Raw genomic sequence first — 11,395 nt, 5'->3', positions numbered from 1 at the left:
GCAATCTGTTCATTCCCTAAATCAAATTTAAGTTTGCTTCAAAAAATTATTACTCAATTAGAATCATCACAGTTGTCCTTGGTAGAAACCATAGCCTTAATAAAAGAAATTAGATCAGCTTTTCAAAATGTTAAAGGTGACACTGGAAAAGATATTTTTCAAAAATTTGAAACAATAATTCAAAAAACCATTGATTTTCAGAAACTTACTGAGGTAGCTGACGTTCTGGTTGGTAATTTTTGTGAAGAAATCTATTTAGAACCAAATATTTTTGTGAATTTAAAATATGTTCCCTTTACATCCGTTGATGTGGAAATAAATTTCTCAATTTACAAATATATGTACACAGATAGAAGCCGTAAGTTTTTATTGGAAAATTTTGAAAAACATTTGGTCATTGATTGTTTCCATAGTTCTATGGAATAGTATTTTACTTTTTTATTACTTTCATTACAATTAATTAGTACATTACAATTACTTACATAGTTTTTAAATTTATTTATATTGTTTTTCTAGAACAAATGCATATTTAATGCATATTTTTAAGTCTATGACATTCCCGGAAATGCCGCTGGAGACGCTCCGAAGGCCAAAGTATTTGGCAAGCGAAAGAAAGAACTGTGCTCGATATCTGCCTTCGATTTGTAAAAAAAGAAGATTTTCTACTTGTCTAAGATCATAGAAACTGTACATCTATTTATTATTCTTATTTTAAAACGGCTTAATATGTAGCAAAAAAGCATAAAATAATTGTGGTTTACTCCCAGCAAAATATTTGGTACAAACTGATCATTGAAACGATTTCAAAACAAAATGCATAAAGAAAAATATTTCGTGGAAAAGTGAAATCCCAAAAAAATAAGAAATAACCGGTTATTTGTTTATTATTGCGAAAATTAGAGGTTTACCTTATCGATCAGGGCATCAGAAAACCACATCAATGCAAAAGCCAGCTGATTAAAATAAGAAAAATGTTCAACATTTCAATGCAGCGTCATTAAAAAACGTTTTGATAAGAATGATGCCTACACTATAAAACGCCAACAGCGGAAAAGCGAGGTCAGTAGTTAAGACAGAACGGTGAGAGAAATACTATCAAACGGTTTGAAATACTCGACTGTTACATCACAAAGCCGGTCGATTTGAATTTGAGTAAATTTCTCTTTTACTTTTTCCGTTCGGCATTTAATTTGTTGAAAGTTTTTGTTGTTTGACGAGTGTATTCAAAATGCCGCCAAATGTAAGTACCAAATTTTAATAGTTATTCACGAGATAGAAAGTTTTTTATTTATTTTTTTTTATATTAGGTATATTTTTTTAAATTGTTATTAAATGTCCTGCATTTCCAGAACTAAAATATATCTTTTAGGCACTCCAAAGATTATGTATACATATACAGTTCCTACTCATATTATTAGTCCCACTTAGCAAATTCTGGTTTTCTTTATTTCATAATCAATTATAATAATTATAGCTATAATTACTATTTAAATTAAAGGTTAAAGTAAGTTTATTTACCTTTCAATTCCCACTTCTAAAATCGTTCTCAAAATACAAACATTAGTAAATTAAACAAATTTTTTTTTTGTTACTTGGTGAAAAATTCTTCTAATAATTTAATTTTATCTGACTCATTTATATTGACAATTCAGACATCTATATTGCACATTCGTTGGCGAATTATCTTAAGGCCAGACGTCTTTTTTTTGCGGCATGCAAAAGATCGCCAGTGTTATTTATGCCTGTCCAGTTCTTTATGTTCCGTAGCCACGGTATTTGTTTGCGACCTACTCCTCTTTCCCTGGATGATTAGTTGAGGGATTGCGTATTTTTTTCCTCTCAGAACATGGCCGAGGTATCCAATTTTTCGTACCTTGATCAAATTAAGTAGTTCTCTCTCAGTATTTGCCTTTCTTAAGACTTCCTCGTTTCTCACTCTATCTGTCCATGGTATGCGAAACATTCTTCGCAACGTCCACATTTCGAAGGCCTCCAACTTATTAATGGAAGGTACTTTTAACGTCCATGTTTCCATGCCGTATAACAATATGGACCATACATAGCATTTAACCATCCTGTAGCGGAGATTGAAGGAAAGATTGCTATTACATAGTAGCGGTTTAAATTTGATAGAAGCTTAATTACTATTTGCCTAAAATGACACAAGAAAATAGCTTCCGAACAATGATAACAGCTTGTCTTGCTTGTTCGGTATGGCATTTTATTTCTTGTTGAGGAACCCATTGGTCATTCATCATTATTCCCAAGTATTTAAATGTTTTCACTTGATCGATTGGAGCATTATCTACTTGCAGTTGTATTCTTAAAAGTGCGTTTTTTTTTTATTGCCATGCATTTAGTTTTTCCAGCATTTATCTTCAAGCCATATATTTTTCCTACGGTGTTTATTTTATTTAACATCAACTGCATATCATGTTCGTTGTCTGTTATTATCGCGGTGTCGTCGGCGTAACGAATGTTATTTATCGGGAACCCGTTTACTTTTAATCCACACTCAGAGCCTTCCAGTGCCTCTGCAAAAATGTTCTCCACATAGAGATTGAAGAGCATAGGAGACAAAATAAACCCCCCTCGCACACCTCTTAAAATTTCAAATTCTTCATTGTTGGTTGATTTGTTCAGTCTCACTCGTGCTTTTTGATTCCAATAGAGATTCTGGATAACTCTTATATCTTTCTCGTCAATGTTAGCGTTGTGTAGCATTTTTTATCATTGCGTCATGTTTTACGGTGTCAAACGCTTTATGACTATATCCTTTCGTTGATCCATGCAGTTTTGTACAAACGTATTCACGCAGAAAGCTGCTTCACGTGTAACCAGTCCGCTCTTGAAACCAAATTGTGTCTCACCTCTTAGATCTTCCAGACATACATTATACATTTTAAAGTAAACGACTTTAAAATGATATTGCCAATATTGTTGAGTTTCGTTCCTGGGGCGACTTTACTTGTAAGATAGTTCATTCGATTACATGAAATCAACTTTAACTTGAGAATATCCGTCAGAAAAAATCTTTGTATGCATGTAATTTAATAGCTCCTGTTAGTGATTCCATAGTAAATTATATTAAAAATATAGAATTTGATAGATCTCAAATATGTAAACACGCATGGGATAATGAACATAGGGTTCAATGGAATGATTCAAGTATAGTCTTAAAAGAAACGGATGGTAAAATGAGACCAATTGTGTTGCAAATTCCTCGGCAGAATGTAGTAGGATCTGGTTACCCATATTAAAAGAGGAAGTTATTAAAAGGAAAATACCAGTATTAATAAGTCAGTAACATATCGAGGATACATCATTTATGTTTTTTAATTAACAAACATATTAAATCAGCATTTGGTGTTTATTGAAGGTAAACAAAATGTACGACCAAATACTTACCATGTCGGGATAGTATTATGAGGTTTTGTCCTGGTTTTTCCCTCATAATGTACTATGGAATCACTAACAGGAGAATTTTACTGTCATCATGGTATGTGGTAGTCTTTTTAAAGACGAATTACATGATATGATTTTTCTGACGGATATTCCCAAGTTAAAGTTGATTTCGTGTAATCGAATGAATTATCTTACAAGTAAAGTCGTCCCAAGAACGCAACTAAAACACTATCACTATTAAAAATATCATTTTAAAGTCGTCTACTTTAAAATGTATAATGTATGTCTGAATTGTCAATATAAATGAGTCAGATAAAATTAAATTATTAGTGGAATTTTTCATCAAGTAACAAAAAAACAAAATTTGTTTAATTTACTACTGTTTGTATTTTGAGAACGATTTTAGAAGTGGGAATTGAAAGGTCAATAAACTTACTTTAACCTTTAATTGTGGCTTATTTCCATTTAAATGGTAATTACTTTAAAATGCCACAAATTACTTTAAAATGCCACAAGAAAATGGCTTTAGAACAATATTAATTATAACTATGTTAGCTATATATAAGAGGATTATATAAATGATAGTATTAACCTTTTTGTATATCTATTAAACAAAAAAATCGAAATTACCACATAATTTTACTACAATACTAATATTTTATTAAGCCACCCTTGGATTTAGGAAGTACAGCCACTCTCCTAAGCGCGCTATTTATGCATCTTGCTGTTATTTCTTTTAAATGGTTATTATGGTTTCAATAAAAAATGATTTTATCAACTGACCCTTGTTTGTTATTGCTTCTTCGGCCAATTTTCTTTTTAGGGAATTCCCAGACATTTTCGATGGGATTCATGTCCGGTAAGTTGCTGGGACATGGTCATAGAGGAATTTCTTTTCCCATTAAAAAACTTTTAATGCTTTTAGCTTTATGGAAAGGTATTCTATCCTGCATAAAGACCTTGCAACCATTACCAAAGCATTCGTTAATTTATGGAATTAATCTTGTCTACAAGACTCTTTTAACTTCCTGTCCTGTTGCTTCCTCTTGCATGGTTCCGTGTACCCCATATACACGTCCCATTCCTTTGCCACTTATTACAGACCAGAGTCCAGATTATTGCTAATTTGTTTTTGATTACACATCCCTTCTCATATTTTCCCCCTGGTCTTCGGACAAATTGGGTGGTATCATTCATAATTTGAAATGTTGCTTTATCACTCAAGCAAACCTGCAAATGTGAATAAAAATTATAAAGTATGAAACCAAAATTAACTTTCTTCCATCAACAGTCCAATATTTAAGCAAATTGGTTCAAGCTAATCGTTTCTTGAGCATTTGTGGTGTTATTTTTGACATTTTAATAGTCCTACGACATTTAACCTTCGGGTAGTGGCGCTAAAGTTTCTTACAAGTTTAGTTGCCCCAGTGTCATAGACCAGGTGGGTCTAAAAAATAAAAATAGAGGATTTTTCTTTTTTATTTTGTAGAAATTTAGAATAGGTAAATATATTAAGACGTTTTAGAAAAAAAAAGTAAAAAAAAATGTCATGTGTATTAATATTTCCTTATAAAATAAAAATAAACAAACGTAACACGGCTTTATTGCAGTAACAACATTTTTATTGTTGTAACATACTTTTATTGTAGTTCCCTACAGTTCTGACGTACACCTGTGATATGGTCTAAACACATAAATGCATTGCATTTTCCTTGATGCACCTTCCAGCAATTAATGGCATTTCTTGATTTTCCGGTGCATCATTTCGAGCTACTTCCGAGCTCTTCGGAAGATTGCTAAAAGCTGCTCTACTTTTCAAATGTGGATGAACCAATGTATATTTGCTCGACGACAGTCACAACGGTACATAAAGGTACAGAAACGTTCGATTCCTTACAATAACCTGTTTAATACCACCATAAAAAAAAAACAATCTACCCGGTCTCTCACATAGTGACGCCACTACTCAAAGGTTAAACCCCACACAGTACAAATTTCACCGTACGGTGGTCACCGATATTGAACAGCCTGCTTCTTCCAATGTATTCCTTAGATCTCTATGGGTGACACTTCTGTGTTTTACAGCCAAATTCTTTAAAACTGTTTGCTCTATGGGGGTTGACTGAAAGCTTTCTGCTACACCGAACCTTCCGAACCGACTTAATACCACGTTTCTCTTTCTTTCCTAAATTTTTGACCCAACCTGCGAACTGATAATTGAGAAACACCATATTTTCTGGCTATTTCTCTTTGACTAAATGTGGTATTTTCTAATAGAGCAGTAACAGAAAAGATTTGCTCAACAGAAAGATATTTACATTTACTCATCTGAAAAAATTCCAATCGGTGATTAATCGTCTTGTTTTATGATTAGAAATTAACCAAATTCAAAACTAACATTACTATTGAATATCAACACTAACCACTGCCAATTTTACAAAATTTGAACATCATAATAATATGACATTTGTATGAAAAAAGAATAATCCTTAGTCCCGTCGAAATGTTCAATTTCTCTCATTGCACTATTTAACAATTGTTGTATATTGCATTTCATATGTTTTGTTTTTCAAAATAGAGAGTGATACGTGATTTATTTATATTATTCTGAAATTGTTTCTTTTAACATCTCAGTGTTTACCAAATACCTCGTGCAATAAGCGATAATTAAATAAAACATTTAATTTGAAGGTTCGACATCCACATCATCCAATCAATTTCAAACGGCTAAAGAATTTTGTGTCAATATATTGAGAAACAAAACAAACTAATTATATGAAACATCTGGCTTATACTGACAATAGAAGTAGTGTTACCAAAAATCAGTCTTGGTCCTGTTCTTGCGGTTTAGCAAGACTAAGAAGAGGCAAACACTGAGGAAGATGAAGAATATCCTCCAAAGATTGCTGACTCACGTACAGCTACAACAAAATTACGCAGTATTTCCAGTAAAATAAAAAGAAGTGAGATGTTGAAGAGGAAGTCTCAGTCTGCTTGTGAAGCAGCTGACGTGCCATCAAATCTGAATCTCATACTCGACTGTCCAACGAGAGAAAATTCCACACATGATATGATTGGATTTGGTTTAAAAGTGAGAACTGGCATTAACATATTGTGCACGTCTGTCACCAAATTAAACGATTTTTAAATCACAGATAGTGAATGGCAAATACTAGATAAAATACATAAGTTTCTAATAAACTTTAAAAATTTGTCAACGAAACTTGGTGGAGACAAATATGTTACATTACCACTAGTGATTGTATAATTCAATCTCTTGCTCGATAAAATTGAATCCATCGTAAAATAATTAGATGAGGAACCTAATCGATCTGATGTGGATAAAAGGCACATTTTGGGTTTTCAAGCAGCTCGAGACAAAATGCTTAAACATTATAAGAAGAGCAACTGGATTTATTGTATCTCTTTCATTTTAGACCCAAGGCATAAGGCTCAGATTTTTGACATGACATTATGGGGAAAGCAAATTAAAACAAAAAGCCTGCAAAAATTTAATGAACTTTATAAAGAATATAAAACTCTACACTCAATGAATAAATCTCTAGAATCACCAAGAAATAAAAAGAAAGTATGTGAATATGATGAAGATGAAGACTTATTAGACTTTGAGAAACTGTATGCATACCCCTCGACTTCATCTGGATCTTGTCATCAAGGCTTAGTTATTGACGAGTTGGAGGAGTACCTAAGTAAACACAGAACCGCCAGCTCGGAAGACATTTTAGAGTGGTGGAGGACGCGTATATTCAATACCTGCAACTTCAGTACCTGATGAGAGATTATTTTCTAAAGCATCATTCTTCTTCTTCTTTGTCAACCATTTTCCATCCACTCCCGAATGTAGGTCTCTCCCAATTGCTTCCATCGTTCTCCAGCTTGCGCCAATCTAATCCACTGTTTGCCTGCCACTGTTCTTATGTCATCTACCCATCTTTTTTGAGGTCTTCCCATGCTTCTTGTTGTCGTCCTTGGTCTTCATTCTAGAATTCTCCGTGTCCACCTGTTGTCATTATATCGGGCTACGTGACCTGCCCAGCGCCATTTCATTTTTGCAATTTCTTCCACAATATCCCTAATCTTCGTTCTACGTCTTATCTCGGTGTTTCTAATCTTGTCTCTTAGTGATATTCCAAGCATGATTCGTTCCATTGCTCTTTGCGTTGTTTCTAATTTTTTAGCAGATTTTTTGGTAAGGGCTACTGTCTCCAAGCCGTAAGTACAAACTGGTAGTATGCATGTGTTATACACCTTTTTCTTTAAGTTTACAGGAATGGAGGTGTTTTTCAAGATATATGCTAATTTGCCGAAAGCGCCACATGCCAGTTGTGTTCTTCTTTTAATTTCAGCATCTTGATTTGGTTTTCCTAGTTTGATAACATGACCTAGATATACATAATGTTCAACATTTTCTATGGTATGATTTTGTATTGTTATATTTGTCTGGTCTCGGCTCAGTATTTTTGTTTTGCTGTAGTTCATTTTTAAGCCTACCGCTCCTGAAACTGCATTTAATTATTGTAACATATCATTTAGTTCTTGGATATTATCGGCTATTAAAACTATGTCATCTGCGAATCGCAAGTGGTTTAAGTATGATCCGTCGACGTTGATACCCTTATTGTTCCATTCTATTTTCTTAAAAATGTCTTCTAGAGCAAGGGTAAATAGTTTGGGAGAGATGGTGTCTCCTTGTCTTACTCTCCGTTGTAGTCTTATGGGATTAGTTTTTGTGCTTTCGTCCAGCTTTATCTGCATGGTGACATTTTCATATATGTTTTTAATTATGTTAGTGTATCTTGAATCTATACGTGCATTTTCTAGAGACTCAAGCACTGCCCATAATTCGATGGAATCGAATGCTTTATGGAAATCGACGAACGCCATATGAATTGGAACATTATACTCGGTGCATTTTTCTATCAGTGTTCTTACGGTGTGCAAGTGGTTTATGGTACTAAAATGTTTTCTGAATCCAGCCTGCTCGATAGGTTGATAGAAATCGAGCTTATGTGTTAGGCGGTTGGTTATGATTTTAGTTAGTAATTTATACAGATGTGAGAGCAAGGATATTGGTCGGTAATTCTCGATGTTTGCTTTGTCTCCTTTCTTGAATAGTAAAATGACTTCGGAGTTGTACCATTCTTGAGGAATCTTTCCTTCATCAATTACTTTATTAAATAAAATATTTAATACCTGTTCTATTTTTCTTCCACCGATTTTCAACATTTCGACTGTAATTTTATCCTCTCCCGGACATGTATTCGTTTTTAGTTGATTTAGGGCTATTCTTATTTCATAGTCGGTTATGTCCGGTATTCCTTCTGAGCCGGTGTTAATTATTGTTCGTTCAGTACGTCGTTGTTGTGGTTGTGTATTTGCCGAGTATAATTTAGTGTAGAATTTTTCAATGGCCTCGCTTATTTCCTTTCTGTCTCGGACGGTGACGTTTTTCTCATTTTTTATTTCTATGATTTTTCTTGTGCCGTTTGAGTTTTTTGCTTTGAGTACTTTCATATTGCAGTTATCTTGTATTATATTTTTTATTAGATTGTTAGTATAGTTTCTATGATCGTTCCTAATTTCTTACTTCACTTTTTTGTTTAAACTTTTGAAGCTGTCCGAAGTTCGATTTGTTCTGTTTCGTCTTTATTTTAGTAATTTAATTGTATTAGGTTGAAGTTTAGATGTTTTGGCTGTTTTCGTGTTTGAGCATATTTTCTTAACCGATGTTGTTACAGTTACTTTTATTTTATTGGCTAGTCCGTTTATATCCATTTGTCTCAGTGTCTCTACTGATTTTTGTCTTGTGCTTAGCTCTTTTTGGTTTAAAGCATCATTAGCAATTAGAAAACATAGAAATAGGTTAAGTGGTGAGTCAGCCAGATGGTTACTTTGTATTAATTCTTGGTAAAAGGAATTAATATAAAGTAACAGTAATGTCAAAGGCTATTGTTTATTGTGTTGTAATTTAATTTTATTTATTATCTAAATAAATGGCAAATTGTATAACTCTTTTATACCAGTTCATATAAGGAAAGGGTCCATTAATCTCTTTCTAGATGTTCTTTACAATACAGTCAAGTTTATGTCATTAATTTGGTTTTTTTGTGTTTTAACCATGTTTTAGCACATGTAAGCTTATAAAATTCAAACGTTTATTAAGAAACAACAGATTGACTCCCATGAGACATGGTAGATAGCTCAGTTAGTTAGAGCATAGGCACGGATCGCTTAGATCGTGGGTTCAAACCCCACCCAGTGTCAGTTGTTTAGACATTTATTAATGTGGTTGGCCTTTATTATGGCTATATTAATTCAAGCTTAAAATGTACCTACTCTGTTACGTTGTTCTAAGATCTGAAGCAATAGGCTAATGGGTAACTGCGAGACTTACAAGACTCTTGCTGTAAGACCAAGACCGGAAGCGCAATACCAAGACCAAGACCAGGTGTATTGGCGCAAGACCAAGACCAAGACTGGCTAAAGTCTCGTCTTGTTCTTGCATTTGGGCAACACTAAATAGAAGCTATAGAGGAAAGCCAGAAGATACACTGCCAAAAGAAATCAAGTATTAATGGAAGAGAGAAGAAAAATGCAAAGTATTAAAAATTACAGAACTGGAAAAAATTAGGAGGGACCTATGTTCAACTCTAGATGCGGAATGCTGGATGATGATGATAGTACTTATATTTAAACCTGTAATTATACAATTAAAAATATAGAACTTGAAATGGATTCTGGGCGACTTTATTTGAAGATTATTTGGATTAGATATTTTTATTATATTGAATCAATACTAATTTAAGGGTCTTTATCGAAGGTAATGAGTAATAATGGCATATGAAATTAGTCACATATAGATATTATTCAAATATAGATTAAGCCACTTCGTAACAAGACAAGTGAATAAAGTATAAAGTATAAACATTTTTAGATGTTTCTATTTCTTTGATTGTGACAATTTTAAGCATATCTCAGTACAAATGCAGATTTCGTCCAAAAAAAGGATTATAATCTCGCTATTTTTAGTTGCTCCTTGTGCGTATAAATATACCATGTTGGCTTATTCTTTATCTAATTACTATCTCAGATTCACATTACATAACTTGTCAGTTTAGTAAACATAAAATCGTGATATTCAACACACGCTTCGATTGATACTTCAAGGTTGGACAAGTTTTTCTTCAGTTCTGATTACCAAATCATAAATGGGGATTTTATCATGACAAATTGACTAACAAATCTAAACATAAAGTAATGTATGTTATTAATTACTAAACAATGCAGGCAATTGTTTATATATTTTTTATTAAATTATCTGCGATAAGCCTATCTACAAAACAACAATGCAAGAAAAGAATGCATGAGGAATTAAATGGTCTGACTGAGCGGAAAAATACAAAAACTTTATACCTGACACAAAATAATATTGTGATGAAAAAATATCTAGAATACGAATAATTAAATCTTAAAAGAAAAATCAATAAAATAAATTAAAGTAAATACAGGAAATGTTTAGAAGGATCTCACCAAAATAACTTATTAATGGATAATTGCCAATATTTGGCTGTATAGGCATTATAGTTTAAAAGAACTTACAATGAAGTGAAAACTTGTATTATAATTAGTAATTATAAAATAATAAAAATATCCAAAATGATTACAATTTTCAAAACGTTTGCGGTCTTCTCAGACCATCATCAGTGAAACCTTAAAGTAAGTAATTCCACTTTAATATAATAAACAAAAGGGGTAAAATTTTGATTGTTATCTTAAAAAAATCAATATTTTTTATGTATTGTATCTTTGTGTATATAATGTGATTAGATGTATATGATTCAGAAAAGGATTAGGTACAAGAGAAGCTCTCTTTGCCTTAAACGTCCTAATACAGAGATGTTAACCAAGAGGTACACGCCTGCTTTATAGACTTTGAAAAGGCCTTTGACAAAGTATGCCACAATATACT

The 11,395-nt window shown here is 32.7% G+C and overlaps 1 protein-coding gene across 1 annotated transcript in view; it reads left to right on the top strand.

Annotated features, from left to right (window-relative positions):
• Nucleotides 1-1,053: 1,053 nt before the first annotated feature.
• LOC140436674 (cytosolic 10-formyltetrahydrofolate dehydrogenase) overlaps nt 1,054-11,395 on the top strand; it is a 28,185-nt gene continuing 17,843 nt past the window's right edge. Inside the window, exon 1 of the mRNA XM_072525707.1 lies at nt 1,054-1,240. Within this exon, the coding sequence (XP_072381808.1) occupies nt 1,229-1,240 (12 nt within the window). The 5' untranslated portion in view covers nt 1,054-1,228. The remainder of the gene's footprint in view (nt 1,241-11,395) is intronic.

Source organism: Diabrotica undecimpunctata, chromosome 3, assembly GCF_040954645.1.
Source record: "Diabrotica undecimpunctata isolate CICGRU chromosome 3, icDiaUnde3, whole genome shotgun sequence".
Classification (NCBI taxonomy): Eukaryota; Metazoa; Arthropoda; class Insecta; order Coleoptera; family Chrysomelidae; genus Diabrotica; species Diabrotica undecimpunctata.
This window is presented reverse-complemented; position numbering and strand designations above follow the sequence as displayed.